The sequence below is a fragment of the Camelus bactrianus genome, chromosome 9 (genome assembly GCF_048773025.1).
Source record: "Camelus bactrianus isolate YW-2024 breed Bactrian camel chromosome 9, ASM4877302v1, whole genome shotgun sequence".
Taxonomy (NCBI): Eukaryota; Metazoa; Chordata; class Mammalia; order Artiodactyla; family Camelidae; genus Camelus; species Camelus bactrianus.
Window position 1 is genome coordinate 4,673,942 of NC_133547.1, and position 25,124 is coordinate 4,699,065.

The 25,124-nt window shown below is 47.9% G+C and overlaps 1 protein-coding gene across 1 annotated transcript in view; it reads right to left on the minus strand.

Annotated features, from left to right (window-relative positions):
• Positions 1–16,367, minus strand: part of PPP2R1A (protein phosphatase 2 scaffold subunit Aalpha) — a 30,714-nt gene extending 14,347 nt beyond the window's left edge. The window contains exons 1-3 of the mRNA XM_010952663.3: positions 16,205–16,367; positions 3,650–3,740; positions 681–781 (exon numbers count right to left, since the gene is read on the minus strand). Coding sequence (XP_010950965.1) covers positions 681–781; positions 3,650–3,740; positions 16,205–16,282 — 270 coding nt within the window. The 5' untranslated portion in view covers positions 16,283–16,367. The remainder of the gene's footprint in view (positions 1–680; positions 782–3,649; positions 3,741–16,204) is intronic.
• Between the last annotated feature and the right edge of the window lie 8,757 nt (positions 16,368–25,124).

A 25,124-nucleotide genomic window follows, 5' to 3' on the forward strand; every position in this document is an offset into this window, starting at 1 on the left:
TCTCTTGTCCCAAACAGCAGTTACTGTCAGTATTTGACCCATCTGTGTCCCCAGCCATTACCCAGCACAGAGCTGTGCAGGCAGGAAGTGGGCGGGCCTGGGGGAGAGTCAAATGGACACGGCACGCCTGGAATCACAGCTCTGCCACTGACCAGCAGCGCAAGCTCGGACAAGATGCTTAACTGCTCCGTGCTCCACGTGGCTGTCTACACCCCAAAGGGTGGACACGACCCCAAAAGTCACAATGACAACAGAGCTAACACCTCTGAGTACCTACTACATGCTCATACTGTGTTAAGGGCTTCTTAAGTCGACTCTCAAGTTTTCATGACTCCCCCTTTACAGATGAGCAACGTATAGCACAGAGAGGTTAAGTAACTTACAAGCCACACAGCAAATAAGTGGAAGAACCCAGCCTGACTCCAAAACCCAAAGCCTCATGTGTAAAGTCCCAGGTGGGGCTGGAGCAGGTCAGTCCACAGCAAGGACGACAACAGCATATTCACATTGCTGTACTAAGCGCACTGCTGACTTGCCGGATGACAGCTGATGTCCGAGCCTGTCTGTTCTGAGAAGATGGCCTCGGCCTCTCCTGCACTCTCGCCTCCCTGCCGGGGCTGGGAGGACCAGGGCTGACCCCACCAGGGGCCGGCAGAGGACTTCCCACCTTCCAGACTCACCAGCAGGCAGTGCACGTACTCAGGGCCTCCGACCAGAGTGGTGAAGGTTCCCAGCTGTTCCGCCAGGGCCAGGAGGACCTCATCCTCATCGTAGATGGTGTCTGCGGGACAAGACAGACTGCGTTATGGTCCCATCCCAAGTCTGACCCCAGCCCCTCAGGAACCTGAGCTTGGAACGAGCAGGCTCCATCCATTCTGCCACCCTCCAGCTGGGCAGGCAGACGAAGGCGCAGGCAGGGTCGGATGACAGAGTGCCTGTTACGAGGTGTAGGACGCCGCTGGGGAAATGAGCCCCGCTCTGCATCCCTGTTTCTGCGCCTGTAAGATGGTGCCAGTCACTTCCACCTCTCAGTGAAGGTTACAGTGAGGCACAAGTAAGTCCATGTAGATGAGGGCAGAGCCTGTAAACGGGAGCTTTTTGGCTTCTACCCTCAGCAAGGTTCTCTCCACCAAGAAATCCTCTTCTGCCTGAGTTCTCCACCCTTCGACATTCAGTTCAGCTACTGCTTTCCGGAAGATTTCCAGGCTGCCTCCCAGACAGGTTAGGTCCCTTCTCTGGGCTCCCTGCCCAATCCTGCCGCCTTCATCAGAGACCTCACCACAGGCCCTGACCACCTGAGCCCAGGACTGGCTCCTCTCTGCACCCCAGTTTCTGCCAGAGATGAGCACAGTGGGAGCTCAACGCAGGTTTGCTGCTGGAACGAACGAATGTGTGAAGGGTGAACTCTCCTGTCCTAAAGCCCGAGTCCAAAGGCCTTTCTCAAGCTCTGCCCTCTCTCCCCAAGGCGGTGGGAACCTCTACAGCAGAAGATGCCAGCATCCCTGGCGTCTATGCTGGCGTTTCAACTTCCTGAGCTTAAGCAAGGCACACTCTCCCTCCTGTGGGTTAAAACCCTGCTCTGCCGTTGGCTGGCTGTGAGGCAACTCACGTCACCTCTTAGACTATTTTCTCATGTCCCAAATCACAAGAGTTGTTCTCACTTCAGATTTGTTCGCAGACTGCAGGGCAACAGCCGCTCTCGATGAAGAGCTCAGTGTGGGGCCCCGCACGAGAGTTGGCGCTTTAGTGAACTCAGGCCACCGCGGCTCCAGCACCCCACGCCCTCAGGCTCCTCCCCAGCCTCGGCTTCCCTGGCTCCCTCTCTACCCGGGTCAGATCACCTGCCTGTTCTGTCCATCTCCCGGAGAACTTACACGCATATCCTCAACTGGAACAACTCAATCTCTGGTCCAGACTCCTCAGCCAAGCACCATTCGTGAAAGCCAATACCCAGAACTGCCAGCACCTCGCGTTTCCACCGTGCCCGCCTCTACAGAATGGCCCTCCCAGCCTCCCTGTCCTCTTGGCCTCACCGGCACATTACCATGTTTGATCCTGCCTCTGCTCGCCGTTTCCCCCTGCCGGTCTCCCTCCCCCACGACCTCATCACAGAACTCCTAGGGCATGTGATGCTTCGTCTATGGATCAGGCTCTGTGAGGAGCACTGAATCCTCCCAGCAACCCTGAGCTAGGTCCTACCTGATCCCCCGCTGCGGAGAGGTGGAGGGGCTGGCCCAGGTGCGCCCAGCACGCTGGTGGCACAGCTGGGTTTCAAACTCAGGCCCCCTCAAACTTTTCCTTTCTCTAAACTTTTAACCACTTTATACACCGCCATGCCACACCCCATGTACCCCTGGCCCCAGAAGTTGTCCCAGACCTGGCATTCTAAAGCCTTCAAGTCTCTCCAACGGTTCACCAGTGGAAGCTCAACGTGACATGTGCAGACGCCTCTTCCTGAGGTGGTGTTCAGAGGCAGACACGCCGTGTGCCTCGTCATCAGCCGTGACTGTGGCCGAGTCCCTACAAGTCTCCTCAGGTCTCACCTTCCCCCAGTGTGAAGTGACGAGGGGGTGACACGCTCTGCCTCCCTCCCCGCCAGCACCGCCACTAGGCCCAAGTGAGAGGATCAGATATGAAGGAGCTTCCTCAGGGACAAAGCGCGGCGTAACGCTGAGCCTTTACTTGTGACTTTAGTTAGCATAAGGCAGGAAGTCATAGTAAGAACACAGGAACAGGATTCACTGTTAAGTGGTGATTTGATCCAGTCCCCGTCAAGACGTTGTGCTAAGTGCGCGAAGTGCATCTTCGTGGACAGGAGAGCCTGGGAGCAGACTGATGGCTCACACTCACACAGCGTTCACCCCGGGCTGAGCACTTCCCGTGGGAGCCTGTCCCACCTTCACAGTCGGCTGCAATGTCACACCCGTTTCACATGTAAAGAATCGGAGGTGGGCAGGAGTTAAACACCGAGCCCGAGGTCACCGAGCTAGAAAGTGGCAGAGCTAGAATCTGAGCCCAGGTAGTCAGGACCCAAGCTGCGCCATCGTCATTAGGCATGCTGTCAAGTCTGGAGCCAGCGTGTTGAAAAAACATCCCATCTGGGCCACCCCCACTAAGTTACCTCCCCTCTCCATGCCTCTGCTTCCTCAGCTCTAAAGTGGGGGCAGTGAGCTAACGACCTTGAGGAGCCACTGTTAGCTTGGTTAACTTGGACAACCGTGGTGACGCACGTTTACTGAGCACAGGCTCTACGTGAACAAACTCAATCCTCACCAGAAAGGGCTTAGAACACTGCCTGGCACACAGTAAGTGTGTACTAAGTGTCAGCAATGAGTGTTATCGCTACCACTACTTCATGTTCACAACAACGCTACAGCACATGATGATCACATCCACTTTAGAGACAAAAGCTACGTGGAACAGTGAAATCAGGTAACGCACCTGAAGTCACCAGTTCTAACTGCAGAAGCTGTCATTCAAATCTGGCTCTATCTGCCTCCAGACCCCTTTTCACCAGTCCCCGCCCCACCCCCCGGCACCCAGCACAGGGCACTCACACCAGTTACATCCACAGGGAGGCTGTGCTCTCACCTGGGGGGAACCACCCCTGAGAGTACCCCCCTCGCCAGGCCCCAGGAGCCCACCGTACCTGTAAGGAAGGGCAGGAGCTCGCTGCGGGTCCTCTCGACGCCGAGGGCCAAGGCGATGGTGGACAGCTTCTTGATGCTGTTGAGGCGAAGCTAACGAGAGGACAGAAAAGGAAGGAGAACGTCAGCCTGCCCAGACCCTGGGGAGGCTGCCAGCCCTGGACCCAGCCCAGACCCCGGGGAGCCCGCCAGCCCTGGACCCAGCCCAGACCCCAGGGAGCCCGCCAGCTCTGGACCCAGCCAGCCCCAGGAAGCTGTGCTAAGCATGTGTGGGCTGCCGAATGACAACTTGGCAAAGCCACCAAGTGACTCTGTGACCTTGAGTAACTGAATTACAGTGGGAGTGGCAGCCTCAGCACAAGCATCCACTGGGTCTTACTGAGCCATGCCCCTGGTGGCACCTTCCAAGACCACTAGGTCCGAAACTGCACCCCATCCCCAGCCACCCCTTCCCCTCCTTCTGTTTTTGCCTCCCGCTTGCACTCAGCATCAGCTAACATTCTGGGCCTCGGACTCTGACGGTGCCAGGCCCATCCTAGATCACTCCGTGCCTGGTCCCAAGCCAAACACTCACTCACAGTGTCTCATTTAACTCTCACCACCAGCCAAGGGCAGAGGGTTACAAGCCCTGCTCCACAGAAGAGGAAACAGGTTCAGGGAACGAAAGTCCCTTCCAAGGGTCACACAGTTCAGATGGTGGAGAGGGCACCGAAACCCAGGACTGTCACCTAACAGTGATGATAATAGAACAGACAATGTAGTAACACTGCTACAAAAAACAAGACTAAACAGCAGTAATGATATCACTAGTACAGTGGGTTGAATAGTGACCCCCAAAAAGATATGTCCCAGTCCTAATCCCCAGCACTCGTGAAGGTAAAATATGCAGATTTAATTAAGTAAGCATCTCAGATGAGATCATCCTGAATTAAGGGGCAGGGTGGGGCCCTGTGCAACAACAGGAAAAAAGTATGTGTGTTTGTGTGTGTGTGTGTGTGTGTCCACCCCCCGTTCCTGGTTCCTAAAACCCCTGTAGTTTCCTCCGGCCCAGCATCCCTGTGTTAGGACCTCATCTGATCTTCCCACCCGGCCCCACGAGCACGGCTAACTCCACCTTCTCATCACTGGAGAAGCAGGCTCAGAGAGGTGAAGACACCTGACTAAGTGAGCACAGTGCAGGCTGGGATCCACACCCAGCTGCCCAGCTGCCCAGCTGCCCTGGCCAACTGTGAAACCTCCCCTCCCACGTCTCTGCCCCGTCTCAGCCCCAACAGCGGGGCCTGGCCCGCCCAGTCCCAGGGCTGCGGCCAGAACACAGTGAGCTCATCTGTGAGAGAGGGAAGGAAACGCCCTCGGGAATGAGTAAGCCTCCGCCAGGCCCCAGTGGGAATCCTCTTCCGGGAAGGAGAACAAGAAGGGCCCGGGGTGAGGTGATGCCCAAGAAACGGGCCCCAGAGAACCGGGCCATCTCTACTGCGGTGGAGAGCCCCCTTCCTTCCACTGCCGCCTCCGCAGATTCTAGTTTTGGTTTTGTTAAGACTATATCTGCTGGTTTCTTCAGCACAAATGGTACCCGGACGTTCGCGAAAGGTGATGCTTTAGATGCACTATCTGGGTTCCAGGCTAAGCTGGTTCAGTGCCCACTCCACCATCTGAACTGTGTTAGCTGTGGGATCTTGGGACACTCTTTGTACCTTTCTGAGCCTCAATTTTCCCATCTGTGAAATGGGGGGTTATAACACCTATCCATAGAAGGTGGCTGAGAGTACAGAGTAACGTGACACTGGGAACACCCTGGCACCAGGGGAAGATCAGTGGCAACCTCACTCGGGTGACAGCCTGCTGATTTTGTTCAGGTGTCAGGGACATGGGCGCCAGGCAGCTAGCTGTCCAGCAGTGTCTCTCTTCCCTTCTCTCATGGGGACACAACAATAGTTACTAATGTTTCCAGGGTACTCACTACAGGTGTTTTAATGTTCTAACTCATCTGATCCTCACAACTTTGTAAGGTAAACACAGGATCACCCATTTCATAGCAGAAAAAACAAAACCTCACACAGCTCCTAGCAGAGCAGGACTTGAACAGCAGCTACTTGGCTCTCAGCCAGTATCACTGATTCGTATTTCTGCTTCCCGGATTCTCAATTTGGGGGCGCGTCACAGACCCCTTAGCAGGTTTAAAAACAACAGTTTTTAAATAGGGGTGCGTATAAACAAGACTAGAAGTATCTGCAACAGCTGAAATGAGCCGTGAACATGATCACAATTACCACTGGTGACAGAGTCGCACCAGTATCGCTGACACTACTAATTACACACTAATGTAATACTATAATTCGTAATAGAAGGAAAGTTACATTTGAGTTAGGGATGGGTGAAATAAAGATGTTCTTTCTCCCCATCCAAATTCACAGGCCTGCCCGGAATTCTAGAAGGGCCTCTAGTTAAAAGTTCCTGCACCCGGCTATACTGCCACTCATAACTTCTGCTTTTCAGCTGTGCAAATGAACCCCAGATAAAGACATTTCCGAATCGCCTTTGCATTTGGATGTGACCATGAAACTAACATGCGGCTGATGAAATCCAAGTGGGAATGGTCTGTGTGACTTCTGGGAAGTGTCCTTATGGGGAGATGTGGTCATACCCTTCTTCCCTCCTTCCTATCTGGAATGGGGCTACAATGGCTGGGGCTTCAGCAGCCTTCTTGGGGCCTTACGGTGACCTGGGGGTGGGAGAGCAGGACAGAGGATATGCGAACACGAATGTGTAAGAGCCTGGGATCCTAATGCCAGAGTGCCACACCAGCCTGGACTGCCACCAGACTTTGATCATGAGTCAGAAATAAACCTCAAGCTCATTTAAGTCTCATTTATTTGGAGCTTTCCTATTATTGACAGCCAACCTTAACCCCAACTAACCCAGCAAATGACCTAGTTCTGCACAAAGACACAAGGACAAGTCGGCTGAAGAGCTTCCAGGATAGACTGTCCTTGATACAAGAGAGGAGACCAAGAACCTGGGTCGGCCTCTGTTTTCAGGGTGGTTCCACGAGAACGTAATGACAACAGATGACACAGCAATCTTGTGGCCGTACTGTGACCCAATTCTGTGATATCCTCGAGCTGCTGGATTTGAGATGTGAGGAGAAAAGGAATCCTTACTTGTCTAAATGACAGCTGGGTGAGTTCTCTGGAATGTTTCTGACTGAGCAGCTATTAGTAAGAAATCTTTACTGCCCCTTGATCATGTCACAGCCACAGGACTCCACTGTGCACTGTCCCCCAAGCGTGTCCCGTCCTGCAACTACCATTCAAGACCCACCACATTCCACACATTTGGCTCCACGACAGCACCCACCACCCCGGGCAGGGACTACCCGTGTCCCCAGCAGCCTTTGCACACAGCCGAGTACATGGCCACATAAGAAAGGAAATGCCCCTTCCCAGCACTGCATCCCCCTACAGAAAGGCTACTCACTTTTTAAAACCCACTTCACACTCAGTCCACCCCCCTTCCCCGATATGAGCACACACAGGGTCATCCCTCAGGCAGCGCATCTCCCCTTCACAACCTGAGTAAAACCCGAAGGCCTGCCTACAGGCCACATGGCCAACACGAACTCATACCCCGTCTAGTGATCCCTTCTCACTTCCCACCCCTCCCCTTGCTCCCTGGGTTCCTGTCACAGTGGTTTCCTTGACAGTAACTGAAATGTAAACGTGCGGGCAGCCCAGGTCTTCATACCTGCTGCCTTGCCGATCCTCCAACCTGAGACACCTGCCCCCGGGCCCCCAGGCCTCCCTGCTCACTTCATCCAGGCTCTGCTCCGTCCTCACCGTAGGACGACCCTGGGCAAAACAGCACGCACCCACCTCCCTCTACGTATCTTAACCCCCATCACTTCTGATCACTTCTGACGTAGGCAGCTGACACTTGAACAACGTGGGAGTTAGGGGTGCCCACCCTCCGAGCAGCTGAAAATCTGAGTAAAAGGGATAGTCGGCCCTCTGTATCTGAAATCTTGCATCTGTGGATTCAACTAACCATAGACCTCATAGTAGCACCGCAGTATTTACTGCTGAGAACCACCTGCATGTAAGTGGACCCGCACAGGTCACACCCCAACTGTACTTCTTGGTTCACTGTTTCTCCTTCCTCTCTGCAGTGTGGGCTTCACAAGGGCAGGGACTGTGCCCCCCAATCCTAGGATTGCGCCTGGCACACAGTGAGAGTCCAGTAAATACCTGCTGGATTAATTTTCGAAAATAAAGATTATACCTATGTTAGCATGGGCAGAGAAGAAAAAGAATCCAGAGGAACAGGCTCCAAATTGTTACCGTTGGCACAGCTGGTGGCTGATAACCAGCGGGGTGGCGGGGTGGCGGGGTCTGCAACTTGGGCGCTTTAACAGCAAGCCTCGGCCTGGGGAGGTGCTCAGCGAGGGACAGTGTCTCTTCACCTCTGAGGCTCTCCACTGTATTCTGTGAAGGATCACTTTCTCAGTGATCATACTGTGTGCAGGGGAGTGTCAAAGGCTACGCACCCGACGCTGAAGACTGAAATGGGCACCACGCTATTTCTGGAACACTTGAATTTATTTATGTTTTTAAAGTAGTGAGTGAGCATGCGCTCAGACTTCACTAACTAGCTCAGGGCCCTGCAAGAGGGTTACTACAAGGTCTGCCTCACAGGATTGCTGGGATTGCCCACAAGGAAGACACGGAGACGGAGGCCAGCACGCCACGAGCATGCCCGTTACCTGTTCTACTTGTCATTATTTCTCACATATTTGTATTTCCTGAGCAAGGGAAAGGAAAAGGTCAATTAAAACAGAAAGAAAACAAAAGTAATCTCCCCACCTCCTTGGAAACTGTAGCACAGACGAATACTTCCCACCACAGTTCGCCTGATGCTGTAATTATTTATGGATGTGCTCGTCACCCCATTTGGAAGGTGACTTGTCTCTGGGATGAGGAGGGGACACAACTGTTACCAACCGGTGATTCCCGAACAGGGTACAGGGCCGGGCACATCAGAAAGCATAAATATGAAGACTTTTCAAGGTTTTAAAACTGCAACTATCATTCAGAGTGCTTACTATGTAACATGTACAAAGTTAGGTCCTCTACACATGTTCTCTCTTACAGAACTGGGAGGCGTGGAAGCAACCTACGTGTCCACCGATGAATGAGCAGGTGGGGAAATGGTGGGACACACACAGAGTGGGACAGGGCTCAGACATAAAACACAGTAACACCTTACCGTTTGAGACAACGTGGATGAACTCTGAGTGCATTATGCTAAGTCAGTCAGACAGAAAGGCAAATACCGTATGATCTCTCTTACACGTGGACTCTAGTGTGTGTTTGCGTGTATAAAACAAGCTCACACAGATACCGAGAACAGACCGGTGCTTGCCAGAGATGGGGGAGGGGGAGAGAGATGAACTGTTTTATTTGGGGGGGGGTATTTTTTTCAGTTTAGATAAAATGAATAAATCTTTTAAAATACCTCAGGCAAGATACCAGCTTTGTGCTCCCTTTAAGACGAGGAAGGAAGGCACAGAGGGAAATGCAGGTCGCCCAGGGAAGGCCTGGCAGAGCCTGGCACTTGAACTCCTATTTTTCACCATCATCCTCTACCAACTTTCCTTTTTCAAACTCTCAGTGGGCAACCTTATTCCTAAGTTCTACTTCAGGTCCCCATGGACTCCAGAAAAAGAAGTCGAAGCCCGTGATGTCGCAGTTCTAAGACGTACAGCACATGCTGCTCCGCCATCTCCTTAGAAGGTGGCGAGTACCTGCTGGTCTTTTAAGTTTATCTCACTTAAACCTCACAAGCCCTGCTGGGTGTATCTTCTACCTTTTTCCTTATTTAACAAGAAAATCAAGGCCCAGAAGGGTTGAGTGACTCATAAAGTGGCCAGACCAGGATCTGAAACCCTGGTTGCCCCCACCGGTGGCCCTGCCTCCTCTGTGTCACCTCCAGGCCTAGACTCTGTCCCCACAGGGGGCCCAGCTCTTGGTGAAGAGCGCTGCTCTGAAACCCAGTGCCCCTGGCTAACTCCTGCTCTTAGGATGTACTGGGTTGTGTGACATTGATGGTGCATCCTTATGTAGTAAGTGGGAAGAGTATCAGACTGAAGATTTGTAGTCAAATTCAGAATGTTTTAAATAAGCCAACTGTAAAAAAACAAACAAACAAACCCACTTCTGGAACTATCAGGGAAATCTGATTATGAACAAACTATTAGATGATACCAAGGAATCACTGTTAAAACTGTGTTAGGTATGGCAATGGCATTGCGGTTATTAAAATGTCTGTTTTGGAAGTGTGGGATGAAGTACGTAGGAGAAAATATCTATGGCCTGGGTTTTATTTTAAAAATACTTCAGCTAAAAAAAAAAAGGAGGAAGATGAGGAACAGGTGAAAAACTGTGGCAAAGTTTTGGAAAAAAATTGCTGAATTGGGGTTGGGTGCTATTTTCTCTGTTGCAGTATACGTTTGAAATTTGACAATCAACAAATATTTAATGGAAAGAAAATTAACACCTACCTCACATGTCTTTTGTGAGGATTCAACGAACACGCACAAAGCACTAGCAGGCTGTCTGGCACACAGCAGGGCTTCTCAACCTCAGCACCACCAGCCTGTGGGGCCGGCTGCGCCTTCGGGGAGGGGAACAGCCAGTGTGGTGCAGGATGCCGGGCAGCATCCCTGGCTGCTCTCCCCACAGTCATGACAACCAAAAATATCTCCAGACATTTGTCCCTGGGCCAGAACCACTGCTCCAGAGTAACCATTAAAAGAATAGTTTTTAAAAATGCCTGAAGCACGTCACCTTTGACAGATGAAGCCCTATCATTTCACCACCACCAGCAGCACACATTTACTGAACACTTCCAGTAACTCAAGCACTGATTTAAGTATTTTCCATGTACTAATCTACTTAGTCCTTGCAACACCCCCATGAACTGTTAAATTAAAAATTATCTCCATTTTATAGATGAGAAAATTGAGGCAGAGGGAGTACAAGTAACACAGAAAACTGGCCTCTCACCCAGTAGACCACGTTTTAAGAAATGTGCCTCAAACACCCCTGAGATACTGCGATCCAGTCACTGCCTCCTACTGGCTGGGGAGGCCTTAGGCAAGGGATGCAAACTCTTTGCACCTCGCTTTCCCAAGTATAAAACTGTAAGTTACCATGACAACTGAATGAGGGACTCACTTACTGAACGCCTTCTCTGAGGCAGCCGCTTAACATGCCAATTCCACTGCAACTTCCCAGCCGGGTAGATGCTGCTTCCTCATCACTATCCCTGCCTTACACATGAGGAATCCGGACCCAAAAGAGGGAAATCATTGGTCCAGGGCACACACAGAGCAAACTGGCAGAGCTGGAGTCAAGCCTCATTCGTCCTTGATTCCTCCTTTTCCATCACTCACCACACCACATTCACTCCATCAGCAAATCCCAACTGCCCTTCTCGAGGCACCCCGAGTCTAACCGCTCCTCCCTCCCTGTCTGCCAACACCAGTCCTGGGTGCTCGGCAACGGCATCCCAATCCCCCCACTTGGCAGCCAGAAGTCAGAACGTGTCATTCCTCTACGCAGAGCCTCGCATGGGCTCCCCCATCTCACCAAAGCCTTTGCCCTGCTGGTCCAAAGGCCTTAAGAGATCCAGTCCTGGGCCAGCCCCCACCTCCTACCACTTTGCCATTCACTCTGCTTCAGCCACACTGGCCTTGTGGTTCTCCGAACTCTCTGAGCATGCTCCCATCTCCAGGCCCTTGGACCAACTGCCCCGATGCTTGCCCAGACTCCTACCCCCACCCCACCTTCATTCCCCCTAATTTCGCTCAAGTCCTTGCTGGGAATCATCTCGTCAGAGAAGCCTGCCCTAGCCACCCTATCTAAAACAGCAGCCCTGACCTTGCTCTATCCCCTGCCCCTGCCTTATTTTTCTTCTTAGCAATTCCTGCCACTGACATCACATTACAGTCCGCCTGTCTGTCTCCTCTACTAAAATGTAAGCCCCACACAGGCCACAGCTTCTCTGTTCTGCTCCCTGCCGTGTTCCAGCATCTAAAACAGAGTCCGGGGCACAGGAGGTGGTGAATAAACATCTGCTGAACACATGAATCAAGACTACAACAGCACTTCAGATTCCACGTTCTGCCTCCGTCCCAAGCCTGTTTCACGGAGACCAAGTGAAGCATCCGGCCTACACAGTCAGCAAGCACCCCAGCCTAGATTCTAGTCCGCCCTCAGGTCTCACGCTTCCTTTAGGAATCTTCCCTGGCTCCTCTCAGCTGCACAGCTTTGGCCAAGTTACTTAGTTTCACTGTGCTCGGTTTCCTCACCTGGAAAATGGAGGTTAGCACCCTACTTCAGAGGGTGGCTGTGAGGATTCAGTACAATCATAAATGTACTTCCCTTTTATAGTGGCCAGCAACGAGCGAGCTCCCAATAAATGTCAGCTACCACTATTATTACTCAGCCCTTTCTGAGCTCCTGGAAGCCTGGTCTGTTCACAGGCCTGCACTGGCTTCTTCCTTAGGGATGAATCGGAGCCAAGCCCTGTCCTCAGAAAGTCCACAAACCTTTGATTCTTGGGGAAATGTTCAAACTCCTTATAAATGCAGATCTATATATATGTACCTGCGTGGGAAGACTTGTAAGAAATATTAAGTGAAAAGAGCAAGCTGCAGAACAAAATATTTAGTGTTCATAAAAAAAAAGCCCATTTTCTCTATATATGAATAGAGCATGACCTAGAGTCAACACACTCCAAAAGAAATATAATGCAGACCACAAACGCAAGCCACATTTGTAATTTTACATTTTCCAGTGGTAGCATTAAAAAAATGTAGGCATGTGAAATTAATCTAGTTTACTTAATCCAGTACATCAAAAATATCATTTCAACATGTAATCAATATAAGAAGTTTTACTGAGATGTCTTACACTCCCTGTTATAGTACCATCTCTGAAATTTGACGTCTTTTACTTACAAGCACATCTCAATGTAAATTAGCCACATTTCAGGCACTCACAAGTGGCTACCATACTGGACAACACAGGTATAGCAAGATACACTTGGACCTGGTAATATGGTTTAAGGGGCTGGCAAGGGGTAGTAGGGACTGGGGGTGGAATACAAAGATAGTTTAAGTCAAGTTTTGGCAATCTCTTTCTTGTAAATAGCCAGGTAGTGAATATTTTATGCTTTATGGGGTCAAATGGCTGCATTACTCAACTCTGCTATTGTAGCACAAAAGGAGCCATAGGCAACATGTAACAAATGAGTATACCTGTGTTTTCAATAAAACTTTATTAATAATAATAAAAAAAGGACATGGGGCACTTCTGGCTGTTTGCCAATCCCTGGTTTAAGTAACAACTCACAGGTTCCTTTTACAATATAGCTCTTTTCATATTCATCTCCCAATATTGACAGGGCATTCTCTTGGCTCCAGCCACACTGGCCTTCCTGCTGGTCCCAGAGCACACTGCATATACCTGCCTCAGGACCTCTGCACTTGCTTCCTCTGCCTGGAATATTATTCCTCAGTTATCAACAGGGCCTGCTCCCTCTATTCACATCTCTGCTTAAACATCAGCTCTCAGTACGGCTCTCCCTAGCCACTCTACCTAAAATTTTAACACTCTCCTGTCCTCCCCATCTCTGCTTTACTTTTCTCCATCGTGGTCAAAACTATCTATCATCCTCTGCACTGTACTTGGTTCTTGTCTACCTCCACAACAAAATCAGGGCAGACTTTTGCCTGTTTTTGGTGGGTTCCCCCCCCGCCACTGCTGTTTCCCCATCACCCAGATCAATCCCTAACACACATGTGGCACTCCTTGCTGAATGAATAGTTCCCCTTCAGACTTCAATGCAATATGAGTAACAAACAAATAAAAAGAAAATTAAATTACCTGAAAATATTAAAAAAAAAAAAAAAAAGATGGCACTTCAGCCCCATCCTCAAACTCCCAACACTTTCCCTCTCAACGTCCACCTCCAACTGCAGCGACTATGGTATCAGAATAACAGCTTCCCAAAGACATCCATATCCTGGCTCCTGAAACCTGCATGTCACCTCTCATGGCAAAAGGCATTTGGCAGATGTGATCAAGGTTAAGAACCCTCAGATGCAGAGATTAGCCTCGATTACCCAGCTGGACCCAATCAAATCACATAGGTCCTTACAATCAGAGACCCCTTCCTGGCTGGTCAGAGGGAGATATGACCACAGGAGAATGGTCACAGAGATGCAACACTGCTGGCTTTGACGGACAGAGGGGCCACAAGCCAAGAAGTGCAGGCAGCCTCCAGAACCTGGAAAAGGCAAAGAAACGGATTCTTCTTTAGAGCCTCCAGAAAGGAATATAACCTTGCCCTCACTGTGATTTTAGCCCAGTGAGACTACGTCAGACTACTGACTTCCAGAACTGTAGGATAATAAATCTGTGTTCTTTTAAGCTACCACGTTTGCCTCAGGACTCTCCCATAGACAGCTTTGCTCAATCTCATCACAATGGATGTTTTGGGTGGATAATTCTTTGCTGTGGGGGCTGTCCTATGCATTGTAGGTTTAGCAGATCCCTGACCTCTGCTCCCTAAATGACAGTAGCATGTCCCCAGTGGTGACAACCAAAAATGTTTCCACACATTGGCAATGTCCTTTGGCAGGCAAAATCACCCTGGGTTGAGAACTACTGCCATTACCTGCCTGCACTCTTTCTGGAAGGCTCCTCCCCAACTTCTTCTGGTCTTGCGTTAAACTCTGCATCCTCAGAGGGGCCCTCCTTGACTGACCTACTTAAAATGAATCTTCCCCACCCCACTCCGTGCTTGCTGCTGTCTCTGCCCAGAAAGGCTCAGGCTCCTTCCCTTGCCTCCTTCAGATCTTTGTTCAAACATCACCTTCCCAGCAAGGCCTTCCCTGACCACTCTGAAACCACAGCCTCTCCCCCATCCTTTATTTTTCTCCACAATACTTATCCCCGTCTAACACACTTCATATTTTCCTTCTTGTCTTGTTTATTGTCTGTCTCCCGTCTCTACATCAGAAGCTCCACAAGGCCAGAAGGTTTTGTCTGCCTTGATCCCTATTGTAAACCTGTGCCTAGAACAGTGCCCAACACAGAGCAGAGGCCCAGTAATATTTACTTATTCATTATCACATCTTGTTTCCTGCCCATGTCTCACACGTGTTAATAATGTATTCGGTTCTGTCTCACATCTGTCTCTTGTGTAACAACTGGTGTCACCATTATATCCTCAGCACCACACCTGATATGTGTCAGGTGTTTACTTAACAAATGAAGTCATACAACAGCCCAGTGAACTAGGTAATCACCTCCATTGGAGAGCACAGGAAACCAAGGCTTGGAAAGATCAACTAATCTGCCCACCTGAACCAACAAGAGGTGGAAGAGCCAGGAGTACAGCCACAACCTGTCTGACTCCAGATCAAGTGATACTGCCAGAACCTCCGACGCTGGACCAGTGCAAGCTGCTCAATTTTGTAAGCGGGGAAATTAAGGCCCAAGGGGAGGATGGGAACTCTTCAATCACCACTCCCAATAATTAAAGCTAACATTTACTGGGCCCTTACAAGAGGCCGGGCGCCCTTCTGTATTACTTGCACTATTTACTCGTTCAGTCCCTCACAACCACCCAAAGAGGCCAGGACTATTACTGGCCCACACTTTATGGAAAACAGGCCCAGATCCGTGAAGTAATCTGCACAAGGTCACTGGGCGGGTGAGAGGTGGGGCTGAGGCCGGAAAACCCTCGAGTCCTACGTCTTCTAAAACCCTCGCCAGCCGGGCCCAGTCACCTGAGCCAACGTATCCCACTCATCAGAAATGTTATCCAGCTTAGCAAACTGCGAACGGGGCCATCCCAGAGCGGGGCGACTTTCCACCTCGTAATTCGCTCCTCAATTGAGCTCAGTCCCGGGGACTATTTACGCCCCTCCCCCACTTCGAGGGTCTACACCAAAATTGGAAGGGGAGGGAAAACAGGAATTGGAAAAGCAGGCTTCACTTCCCTTCAGGGATTTTACCCCACAGCGCTGAGCCTCAGCCGCTGAAACCCAGAAAGGCAAAAACCTACGGGGGTCCCCATCAACCTGGCTGGCGGCCCCTCCCCAACTAGGAGCAAGGCACGCGCCCACCTCGTCCCCAAGGGGCCCTTCAGGGGCCGCCACCAATCACCGAGCCCTCCCCTCGCCTCCCCAACCCGGTCGGCCGACCCCCTCCACGGGCGCGGCCGCCGAAGCCCCGGGCCGCCACATGCTCCAGGAAGGATCGGGACCCTCCAAGCTCGCCCTCGCTCCCGCCCTCCCGAGTGCCGAGACACCCAATCCCGGGCGCCGTCTCATCGAGTCCAGGCACCCGGAAAGATGAGAGAGGAGCGCTGATTGGCTGCCCGTCCCTTCCGCCACTCCCAGAGAACACTGAACCTTCTCCGCGAGGGACGCCTGTGCCCCCAGGTCCCCCTCCCCGTCGTCCCCAGGTGCCCTGGAGCCTCCGGACCTGAACATCCTCGTTGCGAAGCTCGTCTATGAGCACCGCGATGGGGTAGAGCGAGTCGTCGCCGTCGGCCGCCGCCATCTTGGCTCCGTGCAGTTCCTGTCAGCCTGCGGCCAGCGCCGTGCTAAAAACGGGACAGGGAGGGGCTGAGCCAGGAGGAGGAAAGGAGGGCGCGGGGGCGCCCGAACCACTTTACAGGGGTTGCCCTACAGTCATTGGCCGCGCTCTGCCAGGCCAAGCCTGCGTTTCTTTGGTCCGGACAAATGAAGACCCGCCCACTGCCCATTTGCCATTGGTCGAAGGGACGAGATTAAGCTGGCCGAGTTTAGGAGATGGAGAGGAGGAAACGGAAGTACGCGGTAGCTTAGCGACCAAGATTGTACCCGCCTACGTCGCCGCTAACGACGGTCTTGACGAGCAGTTGTTCCTAGCCAATGAAGGGCAGGATTGGAAGGAGGCGAAGACTGCCCTTCTCCGAGTCCTGGAGAAAGCTTCTGCGCGTGCGTGGGTAGGGATGCATGAGGTCATGTAGGGAGCAGAACAATCTGCGGGTTTTGGCTTGTGAGGCACTAACCTCTCTCGCTGGCGGGCGGAGGAGGGAGTGAGTCTCTGATTTATGCCTTATCATGCGGAGGCCCAGAGAAGGGTGGCGACTTGCCTCTCTGGATAAAACCCAAACCCCGCAGGCTGGTATGTGGATCTGATTCCTGAATCCTCTCTAGGAACGTCTCCCACCTGCCCTTGTTACTCTTAAATCAGTTGAGGAAAATTATCTGCCTGAGCACATCATGCCTCTTCATGCCAGCAAGCTTTTGCCCAAACCATACCTTCTATTTGGAGAGCAGTTGCTGTTAAATTGTCTGATCTCTACATAAATGTCTCCCCTTCCCTGTCCCTCTTTCGGCTCCGTCCTCAAGCCCCCAGAGCTACATAATCCCACTCAGTCTCTGTCTCTTTCTCTCCTCTCAAAATTTCTGTCCCTGGAGCGGCTGCTGTGGCTCTGCTTTAGCGTCTGTCTCCTGCCATAGAGTGAGAGCACCCTTGAGTCTGACTCATCTCTGTTCCTAGCCTCACTCAACACAGCTCCTTCACCTGAGATCTCATGGGGGATGGGGAAGCCTGGGATGCCCCTTCCCCCTTTATTGTGCCACTTCAAGGACACAGCTGAGCTAGGACTCCTGGACAGGCCCAAGCGTCTTTCCCAAAGACCCCTACCCACTCCACTTAGGAAACTACCTATAAAAGGGGTGGGGCAGGGATGGCTTTGCATATTTAAATCCTTGCCCTCCTTATTCCCATGGTCCTCCCCTCACCCCAACCCGACCAGCCCACTGAGGCTACGGGCCTTAAATATCTTAAAATTTTATTTGGCAATTATACCTCAGTAAAGCGTCCCCTAGCCCCCAAGGGGGAAAAAAAGATTCCCAAGTGTGTCACGCAGAGCAAATCCCACAGATACAATCAGCAGCTTGATTCTGGTCAGACTCTTCAAAGAGCAGGCCCTACCCATGAGCATCTAAATGACCCAGACAGTTCTCTCAGCACTGCAATTTGCTTCCACAGTTCACATCGTAAAAGAGGGATTTTCTTAATCTGACAGTCCACAGTTTCCCAAGTGACATATGAAACAGTGAGACCACTGGCAGCAGTCCAGCGACCCGATATCTGACCAGTAATGGGAACAACCACACACTTGGTGCAGAGCCAGCACTAAACAGCCACAGTGGCCCAGGGGACACCACTAGGTTTCAGCCTACCTAAACCAGCAGTGAGCCAGGGCTGTGCACTTAGGGAAATCACAGAGCATTGAGGGTTCGTAGTGCCAGTGACTTGGGCTATAGTCTAGAGCTTAAAATCTCCCCCAAAAGGAATAGGTACCACCTATTCTCGTAAAGCCAGGATGTTGCTGGAGCCAGTCTGGCTTCATTCTCAAGTAAGTGCTTTCCATCAGATACAGGACTTAGGGGGCCCTTCCCACCTGGTTAGTAGTGGAATCCAAGTTGACTCACTCCTGAATTGTGTAGGCCCCCGACTGTGGGAACAAAGGATTGAACCTTGGGCTGGAATGGTAAACAAGTTATAAAAAGCTGCAGACTCAGAGGTGAGAACGCTGGTTAGCCAAGGACAGATAAGATCCCCAGAGGGGGGCAACTTAAGACAGGCACAGCTGCCTGAGTCCAAGAAGAATATTGTGAAGCAGCCATTTCTCATACATTCTGCCCTGATAAGCTGTAAGTCTCGCTGGTGCCAACACGAACATGATTTACCAAAACATAAAGGGTCTTCTGACCCTGAGCCAGACGCTGCCTGTTAACCATTTCCCTTGTCATTCTTCTTTGCTATATAAGACTGTGTAACTTAATAAAGCTTCAGAGTAGCCATCAGCTCTCTCCGCATACGGTGTGTATGTGTACATGGTATCACGACACTGACAAATTGGAATATCAAGCCAGAGACTCACAAGGCTTCTATAGATCAGAGGTCAGTTTTGAGAAGCACTCACTAGCAAACTGGTCATTGCTTTTTGAAAGCAGTTGTGTCAGGGTGGCTCTGAGTTCATAAACCCATGGGGTCTTTTAGGTGGTAGCTGCATCCCTTTGCCAGAGGCTCTAGCTGATAAAATCGTCAGTCACAGGGACTGTGCTGTCTCTCGTGTCCCGGGAGTCTAGTAAGGACTGGGCTGCTTCAGGTGATGGGGAGTCAGAGACGACAGTTTCCCCTTCACTGCTGGAGGGACTGAGCATCATCAGCTGCCCATAGAGTCCCCATAAACTTTCACTGGGAAACAGGACTTGAATTTGGTCAGGTTATATGTCAGCCACCCCACCTGGCAGAGATGTGATGATGTGTTAGGACTGTGGAGACTGAGGCCTCTGACTTGCCAACAAAGAGAATATCATGTATGTGACGAAAAAGTTGTACGTCAGAGGTTAGTGGCCCTTTACCTAAATCCTTGCCCACCCTCTGGTGGCAAGTATAAAGGTGGTTTGTCTAATACTTGACTACATGCATCTAACACTTATTAGCACTCTCACCTCTGACAGTTGTAGGACGGGGCAGCGTAAGCAGAGAACACAATTCCTACTATTTTCTGATGTAGGATGTTGAATTTTCCCAAAGGATCCTGCTGTGGTCTGCATCCCCTCAAAATTCATAAATTGGAATCTAACCCTGTTTATATACATATACATACACACACACACACACACACACACACACACACACACACACACAGAGGAATACTACTCAGCCATAAAAAAGAATGAAATAATGTCATTTGCAGCAACATGGATGGACCTGGAGATGATCATACTAAGTGAAGTAAGTTAGACAGAGAAAGACAAACACCATATGATATCACTTATATGTGGAATCTAAAAAAATACAAATGAATTTATTTATAAAGCAGAAACAGACTTGCAGACATAGACCATAAACTTATGGTTCCAGGGGGAAAGAGGGGGAGGGATAAATTGGGAGTTGGGGATTGACAGATACAAACTACTATGTACAGAATAGAGAAACAATAAGGTCCTACTGTACAGCACAGGGAATTATATTCAATAGCTTGCAGTAACCTGTAATGAAAAAGAGTATGAAAAAAGTATATGTATACCTGAATCACTATGCTGTACACAAGAAACTAATACAACATTGTAAATCAACTATTCTTCCATTAAGAAAACATGATAATGGGAAAAAAAAAAACAAACCCTAACCCCCAAGGTGATGGTGTTAGAAGGTGAAGCCTTTGGGAGGTGATTAGGTCATGCAGGCAGAGCCCTTGTGAATGGGATTAAAGACCTTTAAATAGAGGCCTAAGGGAGCTCCCTTGCCCCCTTCTGCCTTGTGAAGATGCAAGAAGTCGGCAGCCCAGAAGACAGCCCTCCCTGACCATGCTGGCACCCTGATCTCAGACTTCCAGCCTCTAGAACTCAGAGGTACCAACTGATGTTTATAAGCCACCCAGTCTGTGAGAGCCGCCCAAACAACTGCGATAGTCCCCCAACTACCTCATCAAGTTAGCTTCCCTCTGCTATTGTGACAACGCACAAAGGCTGATCCTTGTCATACTCAGTCACTACCCCGTCCTTATTGCCGAGACTGGCAAGAAATGTGAAGGACCTAAGACTTTACCCCATTTGCCGACCAAGTTACCTTGCCAGTTCCATGGATGCTGGCCCGAGCCGTGAGCCGCCTGGGGCTGAGACAGAAGGTGTGATTATCCGTGGCACAACAGGCAGCAAGAATTTCCCATCGGCCGTCATTGCCCCCACAGGCCCCACGGCGGCCAGGCAAAGAGGGCCGGGGACATTGCACGCAGCTGGGGTGGGGGTGGGGGGGCTCGTGTCACAGCCGGAGAGCAGCATGCTGGAATCCAGTCTCTTCAGGTGGGTTATAAGTACACGGACCAGCCTTTGCCTTCGAGGAAGGCATTATCGTTTTTATATTTGTTAGGTAATGAACCCGTCCTGGCCCCCAAGACAGACATTACTGCCATCTTCTGAGGCTGTTACACAAAAATCCTTTCAAAGAAAGCCCTCCTACGCTGTTGGTGGGAATGCTGTTTGGTGCGGCCAATGTGGAAACGAGTATGGAGATTCCTCAAAACACTAAAAATAGACTTACCGTATGATCCAGCAATCCCATCCTGGGCATATGGCCCAGAGGGAACTTTAATTTAAAAAGATACATGCACCTCAATGTTCACAGCAGCACTATTTACAATAGCCAAACATTGAAACAACCTAAATGTCCATCGATAGATGACTGGATAAAAAAGTTGTGGTGTATTTATACAATGGAATACTACTCAGCTATAAAAATAATAAAATAATGCCATTTGCAGCAACATGGATAGACCTGGAGATCATCATTCTAAGTGAAGTAAGCCAGAAAGATTAAGAAAAATACCATATGATATCACTTATACGTGGAATCTAAAAAAAACACAAATGAACTTATTTACAAAACAAAAATAGACTCACAGACATAGAAAACAAACTTATGGTTACTAGGGGGAGAAGAGAGGTGGGAAGGCATAAATTGGGAGTTTGAGATTTGCAGATACTAATTACTATATATAAAATAGGTAAACAACACATTTCTACTGTATAGAACAGGGAATTGTATTCAATATCTCGTAGTAACCTATAATGAAAAAGAATATGAAAACAAATATACATATGTATATGTATGACTGAAACATTGTGTTGTACACCAGAAAGAGATACAATATTGTAAACTGACTATACTACAATTAAAAAAAAATCCTTTCAAAGTGGTCCAGGGCAGAAGCTAATACAAGACATGAAAAAAATTTTGAGAGGCTCATGGAGAATTCTCCCATTAAGGTACACAATTTTCTTCAAAGTTTGGGAATAATTGAGTAAAGGGATTCACTGAAGATTTGTGATACCATAACTGACCTTGGCTGTGTGGTGCTGCGGGGTTGTTAAAACCCTGAAGGAGGGACAAAGAGACAGATTTATCGAGAGACTTCATGGGTGAGGTGACATTAACCTGTGTGAGGCGGGAGGGTACGGCTCAGTGGTAGAGCACGTGCTTAGCATGCACGAGGTCCTGGGTTCAATCCCCAGTACCTCAATTAAATAAACAAACAAACAAAACTGATTACCTTCCCCACTAAATAAATAAATAAAAATTTTAAAGAATTTTTTAATTAAAAAAACATGGGTGAACATTGAGTGGGGAGAGCAAATGAAAAAAAAAAGGTTAATGTCACAGATTCTGAATGAACTGAAATTTGGTAGCTTATCAGAAAAGAAATATATATAGTCCATGAAGCACACATATAACAAGTCAGTTCTGGATGGATTGCTGATCTAAGTTTTAAAGCTAAATAAAGTTTTAAAAATAAAACAGAGAGCATCTCAGTTGTCTTAGAACGTGGAAATATTTCATAAGCAGAATACTAAATATTTTATAGGAGGAAAGATCAAGTTACGTTAAAATTAAGACTCTCCTCATCAAGACAAACACACACACACACACACACACACACACAGAGAGAGAGAGAGAGAGAAAGAGAGAGAGAGAGAGAGAGAGAGAGAATGACATAAAGAGAACCAAGAAAGACATCACATCCCATGGATATTTGGAACTATTATAAAACAATAAGAAAAACACAACACAATAGAAAAATTGATAAAAATAAACTACCACATACTTCAAAAAGAGGTTGCCCCGTGGGGAGGATATAACTCAGTAGTGGAGCATGTGTGTAGCATGCACGAGGTCCTGGGCTCAATCCCCAGTACCTCTATTAAAAAATATATATATATATAATGTGTGTGGGGAAGTAATTATACATATATATATATTATACATACATACATATACATACATACACAGACATTATATATGTGTGTATATATATATCATTACTTCCCCCCAAAAAAAGAAAAAGAGGTTACACAATAAATATAAATAAATATGTGAAAATATGCTCAACTTCCATAGTGAGGAAGTATAATCACTACTTGATACTATCACATACCAATCAGAAGTCTAAATTAAAAATGGGGGGAAGAGTCAAAGTGTTGACAAGGATGTGGGTAAACCAAGAATCTCCTACACTGCTGGTGGGTGTGAAAATTGGTACATTTCCCAAACCTCTTTGGCACTGTCTCTAAAAGGTAGATACAAATCTGTCACCCAACAAGTCCGTCATCACCTAGATAGCCAGCAGAAATGGGTATGTGCCTCATCAGGATATGTTCTCAGTTTTTCTGAGCACTATTCCTAATACTCCCAAACTGAAAACCACCCACATGTCACTGAACAGTGGAATGATTAAAGTAAGCGTTTCATATTCACATGGTAGAATCCTACACGGCAAGGCAAACAAATGATCAGTAACAACACACAGCAATGAATTCACAAACGACGTGAGGAATGACAAAAGCCAAATATGAAAAAGTTAATGCTCTATTATTTCCTTTATTTAAAATGCAAAACCGGCTAAAGTGACTTCCCCTGTTAGCTGTCAGAGAAGTGGTTACCCTGAGGAACAGTGACTGGGAGGGAGCTTCTGGGGCTCTGACAATATTTGATTTACTAATCTAGGTGCTGAGTACAGAAATGGGTTCACCCTGAACTTTCATGCAGCTCTGCACTTAAGAACTGTGCATTTGCTTTTAAATTTTTAAAAAGCATCTCACCAATCAGAAAGATAGTATATGCTGTCAGAACGGCCATCACCAAAAAGACCATAACTAACAAATGTCAGCAAGGTCGTGGAGAGAAGGGAACCCTCTCCGCTGTCGGTGGGAATGTAAATTGGTGCAGACACTGTGGAAAACAGTATGGAGGTTCCTCAAAAAACTAAAAATAATACTACCATATGACCCAGACATTTCCACTCCTGGGTATATATCTAAAGAAAATGCAAACACTACTTTAAAAATATACATGCACCCCAGAGTTCTCAGCAGTGCTATTTACAATAGCCAAGACATGGAAAGCTAAATGTCCATCAACAGATGACTGGATAAAGAAGACATGATATACACACATATGTACAATGGAATAGTACTCAGCCATAAAGAGAATGAAATAACACCATTTGCAGCAACATGGATGGACCTAGAGACTATCATACTAAGTGAAGTAAGTAAGAAAGAGAAAGACAAGTATCATATAATATCACTTATATGTGGAATCTGGAAAAAAATGGATAAATTCTATTTACAAACCCAAACCAGACTCATAGACATAGAAAACAGGCTATGGTTACCAAAGGGGAAAGGGCAGGGAGGGATAAATTAGGGGTTGGGGATTAACAAATGCACATTGCTATATACCAAATGGATAAAAAAAATAAGGACCTATGATATAGTACAGGGAACTATATTCAATTTCTTGTAATAACATCTAATGGAAAACAATCTGAAAAGAAGAAATATATGTATGTATATGTATAACTGAATCACTTTGCTGTACACCTGAAAATAATATTGTAAATCAACTATATTTCAATATAAAAAATTTTAAAAAGAAATACAAACTACTATGTATTAAATAAATATGCTACAAGGATATATTGTACAACATAGGAAATACAGCCAATATTTTATAATAACTATAAATGGAGCATATCCTTTAAAAATTGTGAATCACTATGTTGTATACATAAAATATGTATAATATCATAAATAATCAATACCACAATTTTAAAAAATTAACTTCAAAAAATAACAATAAAAAGTGGATAAAAGTAAATAAATAAACACATAAATAAGTAAGTAAATAAATTCCCCTTTGGAGTCTTCTGGGAAAAAAATGATGGGATACAGTGAATGGGTTATTGTCTCAATGCATTTATATTGTAAAGGTGGGGTTCAATAGTATTAGATAAAATGACACTGTGATTTGCTTGTAAATCTATGCTGAAATTTCTAGGTAAAAACTAACAAATAAGGAGTACACAACTTTCAAAGAAAAGATATTGAATATAATGCAGAATTATATTTAAAATTTAATAGAAAAGGTAGCAGTTAAAATAAGAAAATAAACTCTATTGATACCCAAATGTATCAATTACTATATTAAATTTAAGCAGACAAATTTTTTAATTAAAGCAGTTTTACCATGTTCATTGAATGTTTTCACAAGAGAGATGGCCAAAGAATAGCATTAAAGTAGGAAAATGAAAAATACATTGTATGGAATTTTAACAAACAACTAGCATAGAAATATATCCCTCATAACATACACATTAAGACTGGTCAATATTGTAATTAGTGCTACTATGAAGGATTCAAATATACCAATTGAGAGAGAAAAACATGGCTGACTTTCTATGTATATGTATTTATATGTACACACATACATACACAGAGAACTTGCAAAGACATATACATGTGTACATATGTGTGTGTCTATATGTTTTCTTCTTGCT